This window comes from Monodon monoceros, unplaced genomic scaffold, assembly GCF_005190385.1.
Source record: "Monodon monoceros isolate NGI ecotype Baffin Bay Population unplaced genomic scaffold, NGI_Narwhal_1 Super_Scaffold_18, whole genome shotgun sequence".
Lineage (NCBI taxonomy): Eukaryota > Metazoa > Chordata > Mammalia > Artiodactyla > Monodontidae > Monodon > Monodon monoceros.
Window position 1 is genome coordinate 29,757,005 of NW_021703774.1, and position 22,470 is coordinate 29,779,474.

At 38.8% G+C, this 22,470-nt stretch overlaps 1 protein-coding gene across 5 annotated transcripts in view; it reads left to right on the top strand.

Annotated features, from left to right (window-relative positions):
* The first annotated feature begins 2,336 nt into the window (after positions 1 to 2,336).
* RGS7 (regulator of G protein signaling 7) overlaps positions 2,337 to 22,470 on the top strand; it is a 601,845-nt gene continuing 581,711 nt past the window's right edge. For 4 of the 5 annotated variants that reach the window (XM_029227539.1, XM_029227543.1, XM_029227541.1 and 1 more), the window contains exons 1-2: positions 2,337 to 2,480; positions 3,665 to 3,791. In XM_029227539.1, coding sequence (XP_029083372.1) covers positions 3,714 to 3,791 — 78 coding nt within the window. In that variant the 5' untranslated portion in view covers positions 2,337 to 2,480; positions 3,665 to 3,713. Of the gene's footprint in view, positions 2,481 to 2,806; positions 3,101 to 3,664; positions 3,792 to 22,470 lie in introns of those variants that run through there. The other variant, XM_029227540.1, reaches the window with a different exon arrangement.

Genomic DNA, 22,470 nt, shown 5'->3' on the forward strand with positions numbered 1-22,470 from the left:
AAAACTGATCAGATTTGCGGTTACCAGAAGTAGGGGTTGGGGGGAGGTAGAATTGGATGAAGGTAGCCAAAAGGTACAAACTACCAGTCACAACTTAAATAAGTACTAGGGAATGTACTGTACAACATGATAAGTATAATTAAATATAATTAACACTGTGGCATGTTACATATGAAAGTTGTTAAGAGGAAATCCTAAGAGTTCCCATCACAAGGAAAAAACACATGTTTTTCTTTTCTTTTGTATCTATATGAGATGGTGGATCTTCATTCACTAAATTTATTGTGGTAATCATTTTATGATATATGTAAGTCAAATCATTATGGTGTACACCCTTAACTTATACAGTGCTGTATGTCAATTATGTCTCAATAAAACTAGAAGAAAAAAAAAGAAATAACAGCAGTGTCCTGATAACCAAATGTAGAAAGTTTTTGAGAAGGTGAGAGGGATCAACTTTAACTTCTGAAAAGTTGATTCACATGATAATTGAGAACTGACCATTGATTTAGTAACAAGGAGGTCATTGTCAGAATAGAATGGGTTCAAGACAGAATTCGGGTGAGGAAGTTTTTGGTGTAAAAGGAAGCAGAAAAATAGGACAGGAGTAAGCGGGCAGTGTGTCAAGGGAGATTTTACACGTTATCTGTAACTGTATCTACATATAGATATCTTATGTACATATCTTACCTAAGATAATCTACACATAGATATAGATATCTATATGGTGGGTGGATAGATGGATGGGGTATATTTTACACCTCATTCATAAAATATGAAATGTTAGCTCTATTCTGTTAGTTTGTTGATTGATGGGAATGTTCCATCAGTGCTGAGCTTGGGTATCCCCTATAGGGACAGAACCTCTACCTCGACATGTGAAGGAGAATGACTGCTTGTTTCAGGTAGTTCCTCCTTAAGAGAAAAATGTTCAAACTGAGTGAATATGCCCAGTTATTCTTTCCAAACTTATTAATCCAGTTCATGACAACTTCCCGGAGTTGACTGAGTGAAGGGGAAGAGAGAGGGGCCGAAGGGGAAGAGGTAGTTTTTGGCTATGGTAAGAAGGTTAAGGACATATATAGAGAATTTGAAAAAATGGCAATTTTGCTGAAAAGGATCACAATTTCCAGAGCACACCATGGAAACAGTTTGGGAATTGGGGAAGAGTGGGAGATGGGCCAGACTAGGGTGTGTGTAAATGTAGTTTGGGCTAGTAATCTTTGCCCTGTAGTATTTAGAACAGAGGATAGGTTGAATAAATATTTGTTCCCTGAGTGAAACCTGACAGGACCTGGGTGGGACGGGGGAAATGCACTGGTGCACATGGCCCCTGGGTTTGCTTTGAACAGTTGTCCTGACCAGGGGTAAGTTCTATTCTTACCTAGGATGTTAGGAGGGGCTGGCTTGATTATTTTCTGTCTCTCCACCACACCTGGCCCAGCTGTGGAAGGAAAACTTCAGGTATTTATAACTTCACAACCCTGCCCCTGAAAGCCAGACACACAAATTCCTTTTACTATAACTGGGACACAAGTGATTTTTCTTCTTAATGTGGCTCTAATCCTTACAGAAGAATTAGTGACAGCAACCTGAAGAATAATTATGGAGGATCAGCACCCCACACCTTCTTTGAAAACTGCTGGAGGTTGAGAGTAAGTGGGTGAAAGTTCCTCTGAGCACCATCTGTCAGAGAGAGAAACCAGATATTGGGGATGTGCCTTCATTTTAACAGGTGGCAAGATGTTCCCCTCGAGTTGGCAGCCTCCAGATCATTTCCCGTTTCTCTAACTTAGGAGGAAGCTGTGAAAGTCGCAGGCAAATGGGCTGAATGACTCATTTGATCCTGGACATTTCCTTCACTCCTAGGATGTCTCAATATCTCTCTACTCTCGTTATTTAAGCATAACGATGAACAATCATCTGCTTCGCTCGCACAGTCAGCGAAGTCATCAGGCACGTGACGAAACTGCCGGCTGCAAGGGGCTCCATCCATTCCTGCATGCCTCCATCCATCCACCCACCTACCCATCGCCCTTCCTGTTCTCCGGCTTACACTCCCATCGCCAGGCCTTCAGCGGCGCGCACACCGCCGGGCCGGGTGTGCAAGGGCCCGGGCTGCGCGCGCTGGGGGCAGGGCGGCAGCTTCCCACAGAGGAGACTGTGGGGCGGCGGGGCCGGAGGGGCCGCGAGGCCGCGCGGAGCCGAGCCCCGCCCCCTAGCCAGCACCTACGGACGCCGGGTCCCACGTGACAGTCCCCTCCTCCCTCCCCAGTCGCGCGCACGGGCCGGGCGTCTCGGTCCCGCGCGCGCTCGTGGTCCGAGAGCCCGGGAGCAAAGCGAAGCGAAGGAGGGAGCGGCGGAGCGCGGGCCGTCAGAGCCCTGTGCCCGCGCGGAGGTGATGAAGCTGGCCGCGCGCTGACAACGCCGCACCCAGCCGCCGGGAAGAAGGCGCCTCGGGCCGCGACCTTCAGGAGAAGGTACGTGGCTGGGGGTTGGGGTTGGGGGGAGGCGGCGCCCCGGAGCCCCGCGACCCGGTCTTCGGGGCTGACACTGCCGCTGGCCCGGCTCCCGCGCGCGGCTTGGGCTCGCCTGCCATTTGCTGCCGCCGTGAGAGCCAAGCAGGCGAGCTGGGCTTGCTTGTTTTCCCCTCAGTGTCTGGTCACTCTGAGGCTTCCGCAGTTAGGTGCTGCTCACGGTGACCCAGGTAATTGCCTAAAGGGCCGACCTCCCACCTGGTCTTGTTTCCGGGACACCTTCTGATGCCTTCTTGCAAAGGTTGGGCAGGGTTACGCCGTGACTTCCGAAGCCGAGTGGGCCGAGGGGAGAGGAGCCAGTGGCCGGCAGTGCAGGCAGGTGAGAGTCGGAGAAGCTCCCTGACTCTGTGCGGGAGACCTAGGGGAATGAAGACGAAACACATGACTGGAGAATGGCTCGGGGAATGGGCCTCTCTGATGCGCCTGCATGCGGGAAACTAGCCAGACACCTGGGAGAAAGTGTGCTGCCACAGGGTGTTGCCTTTCTGCCCATTCGGGGAAAACACCGAAGATACTGTGGAGATGCAGTATTGGGAGAGAAGAGAACTCATAGGATGGAAATGGTAACGGTGGTTTTTTTTTTTTTTCAGTGAGCCTTAAACACTTTAAAAAATGAGTACCCAGAAAATCAAGTCAATTAAAACCATAGTCAAATGACTATTTTAACTAAAAGATTGTCATTCATTTCTTACTTATAATTCCCTGGGAGTACTGTAGGTGTAAATTCAGTTTTTTGTTTTTTTTTTTAAATCTATTTCTGTGCTATTTCTTGCAAGCCAGCCCCAGCATTTAAGCATGCTCCATTGTGGGATGGGTGCTGTGGATGGGGAAGATGAATCAAGAGTCAACCTTCTTAAGGGCTTCCCTGGTGGCGCAGTGGTTGAGAGTCCACCTGCCGATGTACGGGACACGAGTTCGTGCCCCGGTCCGGGAAGATCCCACATGCCGCGGGAGCGGCTGGGTCCGTGAGCCATGGCCATTGAGCCTGCGCGTCCGGAGCCTGTGCCCCTCAACACAAGCTCCGGACCACAGCAGTGAGAGGCCCGCGTATCGCAAAAAAAAAAAAAAAGTCAACCTTCTTAAGTACTACCATTAGGATCTCACTGATGTCTCTCTGACTCTTGCAGGGAGGAGTGATAATACTTGTATCTAAGAGTGGACCACGTGTGTGGTGACATGGCCCAGGGGAATAATTATGGGCAGACCAGCAATGGGGTGGCAGATGAATCACCCAACATGCTGGTGTACAGAAAGGTAAGGATTTCTTCACTTTCGTGGAAAAAGGGAAACTTCTGGCTTCCTGGATTTTTCCCTCAGATCAATTTTGTGGCCTTATGGATTCTCCAAATCCCCAGTGACTGCACATTACACTTGAGGATGACCTGACATTCTCAAGTAATGCATATGTGTAGAGACACAGTGAAGTAAATGAGGCTACTCATACTGTGTTCTCACACTTTCCCTGGTGATCTTACATAGATTAATCCACAGTCAGCAATAGCAGCAAGTTTGGACATCCCACATATTTTGTTTGTTACATACATGATTTTATAGCATCTGTAATAGATTTTAGAAGCTTTTTCTTATACTCCTTCTAAGCATTTAGGTTATAATGATTATATAAATGTATAACATTTTAGAAATGAAAATAGACTACTTTGCAATTCTGGGGCAAGAGTGAATGTGGCTGTGGATGTATGGGTGGTTTAATAATTTTGCTTTTAACTAAACAATTCCAGTTTTTTTTTGGTTAAATCTTAGCTTTAAAGCCACCATAATAAAGGTGTATTTGAATATTGTATATGCTTCAGAGTGGTTGCTTAGGTAAGTTCATTCTGGTTATAGTCAGCAATCTTCCTAAAATTAAGGAAGCAGTATTTTTTATTTAACTTCTGTACCATTTGTTTCTATTGCTTTTTATGCTGGGATTTTTTTTCTTTAGCATATTATCTGTAGTGCTTATGGGGCAAGATTTCTTTAGTTAACACTAGCAATGGTAAAAAGGAACCCAGACCTCGAAATGAAGGAAATTGTTAAACATTTTGATTAGTGTGAGCACATTGAAGAGTCTAGGATGAGTTTGCTAGAGGATCAGAACTGGTTATGAATAAAGATGAAAAGCTTTCCACCTTGACCTATACTAAATGAAAACTCTCCTTCTGTGTGAGCCAGGATGATTAAGAGGTGGTGATGATATGTGTTTGAGGAAATCTTTTTATTGCTTTGATGTGAATATTCATGGACATCCTGTCAATGCTAGCCTTGTAGACCGTAGTGTATTGTGTACCTATGAATGCACTTTTGTGGGTCTGGGATAGCACAGTAAAACTTTTTTCCCACAGGGAAAAAAAATTGCCTATTTTAGTCTTAAAACATCCCAACTGGATAAATCAAGAAAATAATCCACTTGAGCCTAAGTTATTACTATTATTTTCCTACACTGATTTAAATTACTGGATATTTGCCCATTCTGTATAGATGTGGTTCTGAGAAGAACTATCTTAGGGGCAGTTACGTGTTTTTTAAAGAAGTTATAATATTCTTTATTGTTTTGTATGACTGAATATTGTAATATGCAGGATGTGAGAATTGTAAATTCTACCTTATAGGTTTGTGCAATGTCGAAAGTTGGACTTCTGTAAAATTATCAGTAGTTAGCTATTTTTGTTAGGTCAAACACTATATTCTCTGTTTCCCTATTAAAAGATCAGGGGCTGAATTGATTGGACACCTAACAGTTAATCTTGATTAGAAATAAACTTAATATGACATCAGTCTGTGTCTCATTTAGTCAGTTATCATGAGAATATGTGAAAAATGAGGCTAGGAGTTTTATAGATAGTTATTGGATTATTTAGTGTACCTAAGCTTCATATTGCTAATTTTGAAACACTCTATAAATTGTTGTTTAGCATCAAATTGCCGTTAGGGCTACTTATAAATTAACAGGTTATGATAACTTCAGGGAGAGAATGTAATGCCTCATTTCTTTTAAGCATTTGTATTCTGTTGGGTAAGGTTGGAACTGCTTGTGCTACTTCTTTGCCCTCCTTTTCCTAGCTTTTTGTTTAGGGTAATGACACATACAATTTATTTCTAGAAAAGATTTCCCTGATAAATCATTGTTGGAAAAAAGTTGACACCAGTAAATTTTACTCATAATGGTTACTTATGCATTGCCTGTCTATCCTTTTATTCTCTGAACATATATCTTTTTGTTTGTGATATAAATAATAATATATAAAGAAATACCAGATAATTTGTATAAATAAACACAGTTGTTCTTGGTTAGCATTTGCTGGTTACCAAGTCAAATGGTCCATGTCTGTAGGCAGACATACAACATGATGTTATGTGACCATTTTACCTCTGTTTTTTGTATCTTATGTGGGCTTTGACATTTAATATCTTCTCAGTAGAGACCAGATTTTAATGTGAAGAACAGCAGAATAGTTGGAGAGGGGTAAAAAGGAAAGGAGTAGGTTGACTCCATATGTCAACTGCTCAACCTGCATGAAAGAATAAGCGACTTGTTACAAATGCTTATTAATCATGAAGTCAGTCAAAGGTTAGGAAAGAGCTTCAGCCTCACGGTGCATTGCTTAGTATCAGTGAAGAGAATAGTTAGAGAAATTGCTGTTTTATTGATTCATGCCAATTTTCCACTTCTAGTTCACTGTTGAAACACAGTTCTTAAAATGGGTTCTGTGTTCTCACCACTTCCCCTCCCTGCAAGCCACCTCTTGTTTACTGCCCAGGATTCTGATGGTTTATACCTACTAAAGATATGCATGTGCTGTTTCCATTTTTTCTTGGTAGATTATGAATGAGGTTTAGGAATATTCTTGTGCGGCAGAGAAAACAGTGAATGGTTGTCAAAGTGTGGTGCACAGAAAAGAGCTGGAATTTGTGAATTTCTTGTGTTCATCTGATGTCTCTCCATTATGATTATCCTCATATGGATTATTGGAATTCCTCAAAATAATGGGAAAGTTCCAGGGATCTTTTTTCCATGGAGAATTCCTTAGCTATGTTCAGGAAAAATGTATTTTCAGTGGGTAGAACTATGATCCTCCAGGCAGAGTGAGTGCTGCCATAGTGAGGGCTACAGGCATTAGTAACACTGATACCGACCAGGGTTCTTGGACTCCTTAATCAGTAGAAATTGATAAGAGGCCAGATGAGAAATTCAGGCAAGGGTTTATTGGGATGCCCACTGCAGCACAGGGGTTGAAAACAAGGAACAGTTCCCCTTGCTTGCTGCCTGAGTGGAGGGTGAGCTGGTCCCTTAAATGGGGTGAGGGTAGGGGCGGGTCCAGGAGGCTGGACTGGAGGTATGGCTTGGGTGGTCTGCCCACTCCCTTGGTGGTGCTGGGTGCAGGGATCATGCACAGCACCCTGCTTTTGCTCTGAACGCCTCATAAGTGGCAGTTGGGTTTTTGGTCTTTTTGTATCTTGTTCATAATTTGCCCCAGCTGCACATGCACACAGTTATTTTTAGTCCCTTATAGTTTCTTTGTATTCTGTTGCTGCAGGAGACGTTCATCCAGGTGCAATCACTGCAGCAAAGGGTCCCAGGTCCCAGCCTGTCTCAACACTGCCTCACAATCAGGGTTGGTACCTGCAAATCAGTATCGGATATTTGCCAGTACCTTTTTGGCTTAATGTGAGGGCTCTCTGTAGGCTTCATTTGATATAAGAGGTACATTAAAAAAATCCATATGGACAAAATATTTTCCTTACAAATTTTTCAATTTATAATGCTGCTTTTTTTTACAAGCAAGTGATTAAGTTAGTGTGGTTATGTTATTTTATGTATTTGAAAACATTCAAAAGTTTATAAAATGTGAAGCTTAACCACTTTTATTTCTGGGGTTTCCTAAGCTCCCTTCAGATAGACCTTAACTAGAATGGAATAGAAATAATCAACTTCTTTAAGAAGAGACCCACCTAGCTCCAACTCACCTTGGATTCAGACTAGCTTCTTGAAATGTAGTGAGGTGAAATGTATGTAGAGGTGAAAACTCAGAACTCAAACACTACTGTCATTCTTGGTCTGCTTTGGGTAAAACTCTCATTCCTGGGGGTGGTACTGGCTGTAAAGGATCGCTGAGCTAGAACCCAGGGTTACAAGGAGACACATTCTAAATTTGGTGTCTGGCCAGCATGCTGCCCACTAGACAGTATACATCACTTTTTGTCCAGAAGCTGACGTTCCTGCATTTGAAAAGCAAAATTTCTAGGGCACCTTGGGGCCAATATTTCATATTGGCTGGAATGCTGGCTTCTTACTAGCAAGAATGCTCAAAATGACCAATAATTTCTGTTATTATTGCAGCAACAGTTTATCTTCCGGTTGTCAGAAAAGAAAATGAAAATATTTTCCTCATTCACTGTTTTAGTGGAATGAACACATATTTTGGAAATAGCAAACCTATAAAGTTCACTATACCTCTCCCCTCCCCCCCACCTTTTCCCTTACCCATTCTCTCTTCCCCTCCTCTCTCTTCATTTTCCATCTAGTCACTCTCATTCCGTTTGCTTCTTCTTTTCACTTTTCAAAAACGACTTAAGTGGGGACTTCCCTGGTGGCCCAGCGGTTAAGACTCTGTACTCCCAATGCAGAGGGCCCAGGTTTGATCCCTGGTCAGAGAACTAGGTACTGCATGCCGCAACTAAAGATCCCATGTGCCGCAACTGAGACCCCATGCAGCCAAATAAATAAATAAATATTTTTAAAAAAGACCTAAGGTGAAGATGTAATTTTCCCTGAGATGCTGCTCATTTTAGTTGTGAAAGAGAAAATGATGTCTTTTGGAGATGAGAGCAGGTACCATCTTGTTTGAGTACCTGTTATACACAGACATTCAGGTGCTTTTAAACTCGGTATTATATTGTGGTAGTGGCAAAAGGTTAGTCTTGAAAGATTAAGACTGCTCTGTTTTTTGCAGAGTAAGATGGGACCACTGGCCTTTCTTACATAAAGGTGTAATGGGAGCTATCAGCCCAGTAGGAAGATGACCTCTGCTGATTGGCTTGACCTAGACATTGCCTTTGAAAGCTTTTTCTGAAGTAAGTCTGTTCTGTGAAAACAGATATATCTGCAAGAGAGGGGAGTGACTAGTTTTCTTCTTTGGAAAAGATTTAGTCACAGACATCACTAGTTTCTTAGGGGTGAGTTAGCTGACATTTTTGGCACTAACTCAGTGCATTTGTCACTTCAGGATTGTCCAGTGTGGTCAACCTTGAAGGTGTCACATTCCTCCCTCCTCGAACTCCATTATGAAAAATAGCCTTTGACATTTTTGAACCTTAGTTATCTTGATCTGTCTGGGTATAGGGTGCAGCTACATGTTAGTACAGTAAAGAATATTTCTAAGTGATGACCAGAGAAAGGCCTGTTAGAAAAGGAAGGAATGTTTGCAAATGGATAATCACAGAAGGCATTTAGTCCCCTCAGATTTCTAAATTAGGGGCTCAGATGGGAGGCGGGCATCAGAAAGATTCCATTTCTAAAAAATTCCAAAATGGAGTTTCTTCTATATGCATTATTTGAAAGCACCTTCCTAGACTAAAGGATGTTGTCTACTATAAATATGAATTTAATCTGTTTGAATCAAATGCAGACCTGTTTTTCCCTCAGTGACACAAATGCATCCTGAGATAGGATAGGACCACCATCTATGATACTTCTGAGAAGTAGATAGAGACATTTTATGAGTAATAATTTAATGTTGAATTTTGGGTAATAATTAACTTGAGTTCAGAGCAAGAAAGCCTTTCATGGTGGAGCTTTTTCCTCACCAGTTGTTGCTTATCAGTACTATTTGTGGGATTAAGTTAAGAATTTGTGGCCTGAATTTTATTTCCGTTTCTCACCTCCAACCTCCCCAAATCTAATGGATCAGAGGAAAGTGCAGATGTAGAAAGGAGAAGCTGTGAAGTAATTTTATTGCCTTATAATAGCCTTTGTGGCTCTATTGAGTGATGGAAAGCAGGGTATATTTCAGTAGTATGGTTGATGGAATGTGATCACTGCAGAGAATATGAAAATATTTTGGATTTGGATAGTTTAGTGACTTAATAAATATTAAGTCTCCTTGAAAACGATATTGTGGAAAACAAGCAACACAAGTAGTTGGCCCTTGCTCCCCCTTTCATAGCTGTGAAAAGGAGGCATTTGAATGTCAGTTACAGAGGCTTCTATCTTACAAGATATCAATCTAATTATAAAATAATTGTAAATGTGAATGTGGGTATGCAGTTCCTTAGGGAAAAAAAGACCCATTTCTCTGCCATTTGCCCAAGGCAATATGAAAATTTAACTTTCCCTCTTTTTAATTCCCTTTGTCTTGTGTCTAATTCAATTAACAAAGGTCTCAGGACATTGGAACTCTAATAGACAATCATGAAGGTTATTTCAGCTCCATTAAAATTGCCACCTGGCCTAGGCTAGAAAAAATTTTGACTGAGGGGCCTATCCAGGGAGAGAAGTTGTTCTGTCTTCCGGAAAAATATGTAGGAAAATGGCAGCTTTGTTCTAGCTGGGTTCTTAAGAATAGTCTAGAAGCCTTCTTATGTTAGGTCCTTTCTGGTGATTAGCAAGTAAAATTTTCTTAAGGAGTCAGTGTGCTGAAGTAGAAGCATGTGCATTGCAGTTGGGCGGTTTTGGTTTTAAGTCATGGCTCTGCCATTGTTTAGCTCTGCAGTTGTGGCTTAGCAACCTAACTCCTTTCATTTCAGTTTCCTTATGTATAAAATGCCAAAAAATAAGGAAACATTTCCTTCATAGAGCTGTTTGATGATAAAATGAGGTAGCCTATGTTAGACCCTCAATGAATGTCTCAAAAATGCTATAATAATAATTATACAATTATAATTATAACATAATTTATAATATATAATAGTTACATTATATATTATAATTCTAATAACTATTCTTATTACTATTTATTTAATGAAACACCTTGTATGTTCCATGGGGTCCAATATGTTGCTATATTTTTTGATAAAGGTGAAAATGTGAACATTTTAACCACTTCCAGTCATGTCTTTCTGGTAGTTAAAAAGGCAGATTCTGTAAGATGATTTGGTAATACCATTTTATGACACAATGAGTGTCCTGTCTTATGTTATTAGTTCAATATAGCTAGCTTCTTCTATTTTTAATAAGCCCTTTGAATTATTATCTAATATATCTTTGAAGTCTGCATAGTTACTTAGGTATTATGTAAACTCAATAAAACCTTTGCATTCTGGAATTTCAGAGGTAAAAGGAAACTAAGAATTTATCTACTTTTTAATTTTGCAGATTATGAAATTTAAGATCAGAGAAGTAAGTAACATGATTTGTCTAAGGTCACACAGGTTGAATTCAAGTCTTTATTTGTCTTTCTGTGGTGTGTGTGTGTCTCTTAAAATAAATGCAGTAAGTCTTGTGTTTGTAGTTCAGTTTCAGTAAGAAATCAGCATCCTGGTCACTCTGTGGCATCTATGGATTATTCCAGGATATTTAATCACCCATTATAAATAGATTACTAGATTCCCTTTTCCCTTCAACTATAGTTTAGCATTTGGAGCCCCAGGAATGATAAGATTGGGAACTAGACTGACTGACCTACCCTGGTAGTAGTTCTGTCTTTGATTTGATCCTGACTGGAAGTTCTAGGCTGATGAAAACCCAGAATTTGATGCTCTGTGGCAACACTGTCCAATAGAGCTTTCTATCTTGATGGAAGTATTCTGTGTACTGTCCAGTATAGTAGCTACTAGCCACAGAGGGTAGTTGAACGCTTGAAATGTGGCTGATGTGACCAAGGACTTGAATTATAAATTATATTTAATTTTAATTAATTATAATTTAAATTTAAATAGCCCCCTGTGGCTAGTGGCTATTATATTTGATAGCATAGTGATTATGGAATAAAGACCTTTGGAAAAACAGCATCAAACCCAAGAGAAGAGATAAAAGAAAATGCTAGACTTAGCTTGAGACTTGGCATGCAGTGCTTGCAACAAAGTAGGGCCCAACAAACAATTTTTTAAAATAATAATACAGATGTAAGGTTTTAAAGGAGGACCATGGTTTGCTAAGGAGATATTAGGAGATATTATAATAAATGACACCAAGGGTTGATGTTTTGTTATTTTTCATCCTATGGAGACTTTAAGTTGTCTGCAGAGGCTGGCCCTCCAGAGGTCAGATGATAGGGGCTGTCTTTCAGTAAGACTAAAGTCTGCATATGCCATGAATATTCCAGGAAGTGCACTCGCAGCATCTCAGATGATTTGCTGATGTTGAAAGTATTCCAATTAATTTCTATCTTATGGTGTCTCAGACATGCATCATAGCCATTCCAATTCCTAATAAGACTGAGGGAAAACCAGAAGCCCTGGGTAAAAGGGATTTAAAGTGGTTGGAATCCTTGTTCAGAGTTTAAAATTGGGTTATAAAGAAATCCATTGTTTTTAAGCTCACTTCTCTTTCATATGTCTCAGAATGTTGAAAGGAAGGCAGTAGTCTAGGGAAAGTAGTAGTTCATGACGGAGTGACATAGTCTCCGAGTCAGAAGGGCTAGATGTGAATTCCTGCTCTGCCCCCAACTGGCTGTGTAAGTTTGGGCAAGTGTGTTAACTTCTCCTGGAGACTACTTTACAGAATCATTGGAAAGATGAAGTATAAGTGAGAATGTTTGACTGAGAGTGATTGACAGGTAATACAGACTCTTTTTGGGAATTGTGGAAGTTACTGAGGTTCCTTGCAAGAATAAACTTTTCAAAACTCTCCTTGCCAAGTCTTCCCTGCTTGCTGAGTGTCCCCATGGCTGTAGGTCATGTAGAAGTCCAGCTAACATGCTTTCCCCCATTTGGTCATTGCTGGAAGATGTCAAGACCAATATAAATCTACATAACCATCTTTGGCCACACAGAAGCTTTTGAACGTTAGGCAAACTGGTTCAGTAGAAAGTTTTTCTCTAGTACAGAAATCTAGGGAAAATTTTCACCTTTAATATTTAAAATGATGTATACCAAAGCATTTTGAAGAAAATTAAGTACACATAGAACATATTATTAATAATATTTCTCTTGCTGAACTTTTTTTAGTTGCATTTCCTCTGGAAATTAATGCCATTTGTCACTTGCTCTGTTTTATATTTAGTATTTTGACTTTTGGTTTATTGTTAATTAGAATAGTTGTTATTTATTGAGTGTCAAGGCTTTTATCTGTATTACCTGATTTCCTTAAAATATGTTGCACGTTGATTATTAGCATCCTGTTTTTCTAATAAGAAAGCTGAAAGTGACTTATGCAGACTAAGTGACTGCCCAAGATTACTCAGGAATTAGTAACAGAGCTGGTGAGCTCCACGAGGGTGGAGACTCCTATTTTTCAGTGCTGTGTTCCCAGCACCTAGAAAAATGGCACATAATAGGTGTTTCTGAATATTGAGTGCCTAAGCACATGAATCAATGGGTAAATAAATGAATGAATGCTTGATCCAAAGACCGTATTCTTGCCTCTTCACTGTGTTGCTTCCATTTAAGTTAGTGAATGGACAGCGCACTCAAAATTCAGTTCTGTACACCATACATACATTGAGCCTCAGCTCTGATTGAGCCTTGTGTGGGCATTGGGGATAGAGTTGTGGTCTAGATAGATAGGGTTTGAGCCCTCACTGAGCTTATTTTACAGTGGTGAGGACAGATGTCAGACAACTTATCATAGAGTGATTACTGCTGTGAAAAGGGAAGAACTGGGTGTTAGGAAAATTTATTTATATTGGGTCATCTGGTTTCTGAAATAAATATTATGTTGATATGTATCTTCTGTTTGCAGTTCTGAGTGCTTAGCACAGTGCCCAAAGTGCCCAGCTTCTGACACTTAGTAAGTACTCAATAAATGAACTAAATTGAGCTAAGCTAATGTTGAAAGTCTTCAGAGATTTATGGAGACAGAGGAGGCAAGAGTGTTGATCTTATTCCTTAGAAAACCAAATGTCTCCTTCCATAGACTTAAAATTTACTTAATACTTGTGAACTTGAATGAAATTACTTTGCCTCTTTGAGTCCCAGTTTCCTCCTCTGAAAAATGGAGATAGTAATAATAATAATGATAAGTTATTATAAATAGTGCATGTAAAGCTTGGATAAGTAGGAAACATTTAATATATGTTAACTATTACCTATAAATGCTGCCCCCAAAGGATTTCTCTGTAAGTGGAAGTGATGACATATAAGGAGGATTTCCCTTTAAAATTTGTCTTTCTTATACATATTTTAGAATTTAGAATTTGCTGCTCTTCATTGGCTCTTGATGGTTTTGTTTAAAGCTGTTTCATATGGTAAATGTACAATAAATATTAAAAATTTTTCATCATACACAATTCAAACAAATACAAAAGTAGAGAAAAATAATATAAAGAATCTTCATGTACCCATCACATCGTGTCAACAATTCTTAACCGCTGGTTGATCTGGTTTCATTTATGCTTCCTCACTTCGGATTTCCCCCAGTTGGTTATTTTGAAGCAAATCTCAGAAAATATATCATTTAAGATATAAATTCTTTAGTGTGTATAAGTACTTTTAAGGAAGATAAAGGTAAAATAAAGGTAAATAAAATGATAATTTGTCCTAGGTCCTTAAAATAATGGCATATTTTACTCCATGAGCTTTATCATTTTTTTCATATTACTCAAATGGGTCTATCATTCTTTCTTTTTCTTTTTTCTTTGTGGTAAAATACATCTAACATAAAATTTACCATTTTAAACAGTTTTACATGTATAGTTCAGTGGCATAAAGTACATTCACAGTGTTCTGCAACTCTCACCACCATCCATCTCCAGAACTTTTTTCATCTTCCCAAGCTGAAACTCTGTACCCATTAAACAGCAGTTCCCCATTCTCCTCTCCCTCAACCCCTGACAATCACCCTTCTACTCTGTCTCTATGAATTTCACTACTCTTTGTACCTCATAAAGGTGGAATTATACAGTATTTGTTCTTTTGTGACTGGCTTATTTCACTTAGTATAATTTCCTCAAGGTGCACCCATGTTATAGCATGTGTCAGAATTTTCTTCCTTTTTAAGGCTGAAAAATACTCCATTGGATGTATATACCACATTTTGTTTATCCTTTCATACATGGATGGGCATTTGGGTTACTTCCACCTTTGACTGTTGTGCTAATGCTGCAATGAACATTGGTGTATAAATATCTGTTCGAGTCCATGCTTTTAATTCCCAGAATCGGAATTGCTGGATCATATGGTTATCGTATTTCTAATTTTTTGAGGAACCACCATGTTGTTTTTCATAGTGGCTACACTATTTTACATTCGTACCAGCAGTGCACAAAGGTTACAACTTCTTCACATTCTCACTAACACTCGTTATTTTTGATAGTAGTTATACTAATGGGTATGAAGTGACATCTCTTTGTGGTTTTGATTTGCATTTCCCAAATGATTGAGCATCTTTTGCTTATTGGCTATTTTCATATCTTCTTTGGAGATTTTGTGAACTTTTAAAGAGATTTGATTGCAGTTAGGAATGGTTTGACCTATGAACTACATGACCACTTAGATTTATGTCTAACCAAAATTCTGTTATTTTTGTTTGGATTTCTGAGCTACCTTTTTAATAATGGGGAGGTCTTTAAAGTCCTTTCTATCCTTAGCTTCCAAGTTTACAGTTAAAGTGAAACCTCCAAAAGAGTCAATTATGGAGGTTTCACTTTAACTGTGATGAAGCTTAATGAATAAAAAAATTAAAAATAATAGCACATTTAAAAATGAATTCAGTTTTATTTGTTTTGAATCTATGAAGTAACTGCTTTTGGGGCTACTGGGATGGGACAGGCAGTCTACATCTCTTAAAGAATCTTGTAAAATGTTTTAAAGAATATTCCAGACTCTCTCAAATTAGAATATTTATTGTCTTTCCTTGACTTTTATTTAGTCTTTCCATTCTTTTATTTTTAGTACATTTATGTTTGGAAAATGTTAGTGAATATAGAGCACTCATTCTATTCTTAAGGTAAGAATAGAGATATAATTGATTTTAACCAGAAAAGTTGCTATTCATTTAGATTAGTATAGAAAGATAATTTCAAATGAATTTCTCTTTTCATCTTAAATCTTGTTTTTATGCAGTTGTATATTCTTTTCATAACATTTCTTTTAACTGATTTGAACTGATTAACTGCTTTGAAGATGTCTTCGTATAGGTCATTTGGGATGAGACTTTCAATGGCTTCAATCGAAAGGACTTTATCTTTTGGAAATGTGTTCTAGCATTCCTCATTGCTGTCTTACTCTGAAAGTTTACTAGAAACTAATTAACTTACTTGTACACTATGATTTGTTTGACTTGTACCCTATTGATTTGTTTGACTCAAAGCTCATTATCACTTTATAAAACTGTGGTAAACCCCTCTGTCCTTGATATTTCTTTTCCTCTTCTTCTGTAGTAATAGCACTCTGCATTTTCATCTAGGTACATGGCCACTAGAATAACGATTGCATTTCTCAGGCTCCCAGGCAGCTAGGCATGGCCATTTGATATATTCTGGCCAATGAGATGTAAACAGAAGGGGTGTATATAGTATCGGGGAAGTGCCCTTAAAGAAAGGGAGTATACCTTTCTTTTTTCCTTTTCTTACTCTTCCTGGCTAGAATGCAGTCATCTTGGCCAGGAGGTAGAAGCTGAGAGTTATGGATGGCAGAACAACAAAAGGGAATGAACCTGGGTCCCTGATGATTATAGAGTCAGCATACAAACCTGACCTGCCTACATAATTCTATGTTAGAGAAAAATTAAAAATTAAGAATTCTTCTTCTATATTTTTTAAAGATTTTTTTAGAGCAGTTTTAGGTTTACAACAAAATTGAGAGGAAGGTACAGAGATTTCCCATATAATCCCTACCCTACATAACCAACCTTATTATCAACATTACTCATCAGAGTGGTAGATTTTTACCAAAGATAAACCTATACTGATGCATCATAATCACCCAAAGTTCATAGGTTACCTTAGGGTTCACTGTTGACGTTGTACCTTCTGTGGTTTGAGCAAATACATAACGACATGTATCCATCATTATAATATCATACAGAGTAGTTTTATTGCCATCTTTATGTCTTCTTTAAGATACTATGATTTGGATTTTCTGTTACTTGCGACCAAATCAAATTCTAACCAACTTAACAACGACATCCAAAACCTTTTATTTTTAATCTGCAAGATAGTAATAGGGAAAAAGTTTTTTTTTTCTTTTGAAATATACGTTTCTTGTTTTATTTTAAGAGCAGCCTATTTGCTTTCTAGGAATAAATCTAGTTTCTTTTAAATAATATAATTGAGAAATTCTGCCGCATTAATTATGTAAATAGTTCAATTTAATTTAGTAAATATTTACTGAACAATTGTTTTGTGCTAGGTAATTTTGCTAGAAGTGTCAGGGGGTAAAGAATCAGTGATGACAATCATATATTCTTTATCAGAGCACTTTACAATCCCAAGATTGGAGGATCAACAGTTTTACAGTTAATTTCTTGTATATATATATACGTGTATGTGTAAAACCTCATAAAATTGATGGTGCACTTATTAAACTTTTTATTATTTATTATTTTTAAATATTTGTTTATTATTTATTTATTTATTTAATTTATTTTGGGTCGCATTGGGTCTTAGTTGGGGCACACCGGATCTTCATTGAGGCATGCTGAATCTTTTGTTGTGGCAGGCGAGCTTCTCCTTAGTTGTGGTGTGCAGGTTTTTCTCTTCTCTAGTTGTGGCATGTGGGTTTTCTCTCTAGTTATGGCGTGCAGGCTCCAGGGCACATGGGCTCTTGTAGTTGTGGCGCGCAGCTTCTAGAGCGTGTGGGCTCTGTAGTTTGCAGCACTCAGGCTCTCTAGCTCAGTAGTTGTGGCATGCGGGCTTAGTTGCCCTGCAGCATATGGGATCTTAGTTCCCTGACCAGGGATCCAACCCGTATCCCCTGCATTGTAAGGTTGATTCTTTAGCACAGGATCACCAGGGAGGTCCCTTACTCAATTTTTAAAAAATTCTTGTTTTCCTATGAGGATACCAAGGCCTGGAAAGGTTATTTTCCCATGTCAAAAAATAAATGCACATTAAAACCATATGTTTGGGCTTCCCTGGTGGTGCAGTGGTTAAGAATTCGCCTGCCAATGCAGGGGACAGGGGTTCGATCCCTGGTCCAGGAAGATCCCATATGCTGCGGAGCAACAAAGCCCGCGAACCGCAACTACTGAAGCCTGCGCGCCTAGAACTTGTGCTCTGCAACAGGAGAAGTTACCACAGTGAGAAGCCCCTGCACCGCAATGAAGAGCAGCCCCCACTCGCAGCAACTAGAGAAAGCCCACGCACAGCAACGAAGACCCAACGCAGCCAAAAATAAATAAATAAAATTAAATTAAAAAAACAAACAAAAAACCCCGTATGTTTCATTTTATTGCCAATTAAGTATGCTAGGTATAAGAGTAAACACTTTAAAAATTTTTGAATTTATTTCTTTACCTTAGAAATTACTCATATGACAGATTTTATAGCTGAAGATGCTCTTCTTGCAATGTCTTTTTAGCTGATTTGAAAATTGAATCATTTTACATACTAAAACACAAGCTACTTAAAGTTGTGGAGCTAGGCCAGTACTGCCTAAATTTATTTGAACACTATATATGAGCCTTATTTTATGCTTATAAAAAATTTTATAAGCATTTTGTTGAGCATATTTATGAAAAAGAATTACCCTTCTTGGTAGCATCTTCGTGGGAAATTGTACATTCTTAACCATGCAGATGAGGTGCTGAGTTGAATTTTAACAAAGAGAGTCAAGTAAGTGCAATGAAAACAATTTATTTATACCATCTATTCCATCAATCTGTGGTGCCTGAGTATATCAGAAATACCACACAACAAAGTAAAATATAGACATTTCTGCTGTGGCATAATAAGTTCCACTAAAAAAGCCCCACACTCTGCAAAAATCACACACTAAAAATAACTGGCATTTTGAAGGAAATAGAATTGGAATAGATCACTCAAAATGTTTTAACCACCAAAACATTTAATGTTATAATTAAGCAATAACCAAAAAAATCTTATTAAAACTTCTAGCATGTCTATAAAAACACGCTAACTTCCCTATAAGTAAAGAAATAACACAGTAATACAAGACTTTACCTTTAGAAAATACAGGCGAGGGTGGCTTGATGGAAGAGTATATAAGGAAGTATTGTCTGCTGAATTATGAAAACAGGGACAGAGGGACATTAGCAGCAGAATTTGCAGGTAGAGGGGCAGTGACAGGCTTACCATGAAATGGTTCTGGCTCCTTATCTAGTGTTTGCTTGTTTGTTTTGTACAAATATATGAGAGAAATGTGCAATAAAACCCTTTTGAAACCCAGCATTTAGCCAGACTGAGCCAAGAGGAAGAATGGGTCATGTGAGCAGTGCTACATTCCTCCAGTGCTTGCTGCACCCACTATGTGTATACTTTGTGTTTGGCTGTTGTATTGTGGTGGCACAAAACGTAGTGTGCTAAGAAATATTGTGCATGAACCTATGGGGCTTCTATGTTGGTCTGACATAATTCCCTCATTTACCTATGGGCTAATTCTTGCTATGGAAATACACTCTGTGTGAAACACACTACATCAAATGATTGTTAAACTCCTCACCGTTGAGCAAGGGAGACCTGCCCAGTCCAGGCAAGAAAAAAAGCAAGTGTGTTTGAACTAAGGGTGGTGCAAGGAAAGGAGGCAGAGGAGGTGAACAATGGGTAGATAAAGGCAGACAAGGGAAGGTGAATGCTTTGAGAACACACTGTTTCCCATGTGTGATTTTATTTGATTTTCATAACAGTCCTATGAGGGGGTACTGTTCGCTAATTCTACATATTAGGGGAATGAGGCCCAGAGAGGGTAAAGACTTGGCCCAAGATCACACAGATAGAAAATGGTGGTGTCAGGATTTGAAATCAAGTCTGTGTAACCCCAAATCCTGTGTTTTACAAACTATAGCAGGTGACTTCCCTACTGGGTTGGAATATGGGCCTCGTAGCCCGTGTCTTCAAGGCAGTGGGCCACACTTCTGTGGCTTTGTGAACTTAGGGAATCTTTTAAACTCCCTGAGCCTCTTTTTCCTCACATATGGAGGTGCTAGGAGTAGCCACTTCAGAGGATTATTGTGACAATTGTATATGATTACACACGTAGAAGTGTTTTACAAACGTGTAAACATTATGCAAGCAATAAAGCATCTTATTTTCTCTCCACGAAACTTCCAGCTCTTTACATTAAAAATGATTATAAATGTTTTTTTTAAGATTACAGGCTTAGTAGTTTATATAGTCACAAGTTAAAAAGCAGAAAGAGGAAAGTCCCTGGGAAGTTTGGTTCCAAAGCAAAACGCTTCTGTATGTTAAGTAAACTGAAGGAGGGAACCATTGATTCCAGCTGCAGATACTGCTTGCATGTGTGCTTATTTTTTTTTTTTTTTCATCTTTTTGGCTCTGTAAGAAGACGATCTGATTCTGGTTTCCCTTGTGTCCCTAGAGAAACTAACGTATCACCTGGCTGATTTAGTGGATATTTAATAACTGACAGATTTAGGACTGTGTGAAGGAAGAAAGAGAATTGTGGTTAAAATTTTTACAACAGATTCAAAATATTTGTTTCTACTATTTTATTAAAAAGTAGTTCCACAAACTAAGACAAAAATGGCAGTTTCTCAGTTTGCTTTGTAAGTTGTTAAAAGCAGTGGCATTTGCTGCAATCTCAAGAGTGTTTAAATAGCCACTTAAGCCCTTACAGAGTAAAAAGTACATTGGACTAATCCGAAGTCCCCGGTTCCGACTTTGCTTATCATTACTAGCTGGTTGGTTTGGACAATCTGCCTGGGTCTTAATTCTTTGCCTTGTGAAACGTGCATGTGTTTGTGCATGTGGGAAGGGCATAGTTGATGTAAAGATGCTTTCCAAGCAGTGCTAAGGTTTCAAGGTATGATTCAAGGTGCTGGAATAACTTCCCATACTCCCCCGGTAACCTGAGAGATATAATCCATCTCTCAAGGTTATAGACCACCCCATTACAAGTGGGCTCAGTCTTTAGTTTCTTGCTGTGCTGTTTCATTTTATTTGGTTTAGCCCTTCTTATTAGTGTGGAGATTGGAATAATCAATGTGCAGGAAATTGTCTCGTGGATATTATTTTTGATTGTTTGGAGCATTTGACTAGCAAAACCCAGTGCCCCTTCCTGCTAATTGTTAATGACTCCTAATGTGTCGTAATTTAATAATGCTTGTGGAAATAAATGTTTGCTTTCTTTTGTATTTGCATATACTAGAGCTTTTGCATAAATCAACTGATGATTCTGGAAGTGATTGTATAGCTAGAACTACTGATATGGATTTTTGCCAAGACATGGCCTTTTTCATTGCAGTTCCCTGTTTTTATAAAAATACAAAATGGTCATAATATTCAAAGGAAACTGAAAAATCCATGGACTTTCTTAATGCTACTTTTTAAAAACTACATTAGAGAAGGAAACTTTTATCAGTTGAGTGGCTATTGCTGTTTGGGAAGAATGCTCTGTTTGCCCCTCCTCACTGTATTGCCCTATGATATACAAAAGAACTTTCTAACAGCCATTCAACTGTAGAATGAATCCCTTCAGGATAGGAAGTTTCTTTTTTTAAGAGGTGCATCAGTTCAGTGAGACTGAGTGTCATTGAGCTTATTAAAGCATTCCATGGCCTAGAATGATCTTAATGATCTATATGACCCATATAACCTCTGACTGAGAACAGATTCTGCTATTTCAACCATTGCCCTTGTATTTAGTGGAAACCTTAATTATTCTTTCAAGGGAAAAAGATTTTAAACCACCAGTTAACCACCATCTTCATAATGTCAGTCTAGAAGCCGAGAATTCTGAAAAGCTTTTACTTTTCTCATCCATCATCTGCTTATTCTAGATGATTGTATTTCTGGTTTACCTCGTTTTTATTAGAAGGGAATAAGACACTTTTTTTTTTTTTTTTTTTTGTGGTACGCGGGCCTCTCACTGTTGTGGCCTCTCCCGTTGCGGAGCACAGGCTCTGGAAGCACAGACCCAGTGGCCATGGCTCACGGGCCCAGCCGCTTCACAGCATGTGGGATCTTCCCGGACCGGGGCACGAACCCGTGTCCCCTGCATCGGCAGGCGGACTCTCAACCACTGCGCCACCAGGGAAGCCCAAAAACACTTTTTGATATATATTGCATTGACTTATTCTACTAATAGATTTCTGAGCAAGTTCCTTTGTGGTTATGGTTTTATTTTACTTAAACATTATAGGACCAAACAATGTTCATGAAACTATAATATTATACTTGCTATTTATGTAGAACTTTCACAGAAACTTATTAAAACAGAGAAATACAAAGGACTATTTTTTCTACGAAAAAGATGAGAAAACTGAGATGCAAAATAAATAGAACATTTTTGTATTACTAAAGAGATCTAATAAAACTCAAAATGGCCTTTTGATCTTGCTAATAGATCATAATGCCTATACAAATAGTTTTGATATTCTTACAAAATATAAGAAAATACAGTGTATTCCTTTAAATCATTCTTAAATTATTGAGATTTAAGGAGTTAAATCATGACTGTCAGGCTCAGTAAAAGATTGCCATAGCCTAACATTTAAGCAGTATTTTGACCTTTCCAGAGTGCTTTTAGAGATGCTATTTCTTTTTAGCCCTCATAGTTATCCTCTGGGAGTTATTATCCTTATTGAGTATGGCAGATGAGAAACCTCAGTCGTAGACTTAGCCAAGATTATAGATCTGAGGACACAAACCCAGGTTTTCTAACTCACAAAGTAGTTCTCATTCTTCCAACCTAAGTCTTT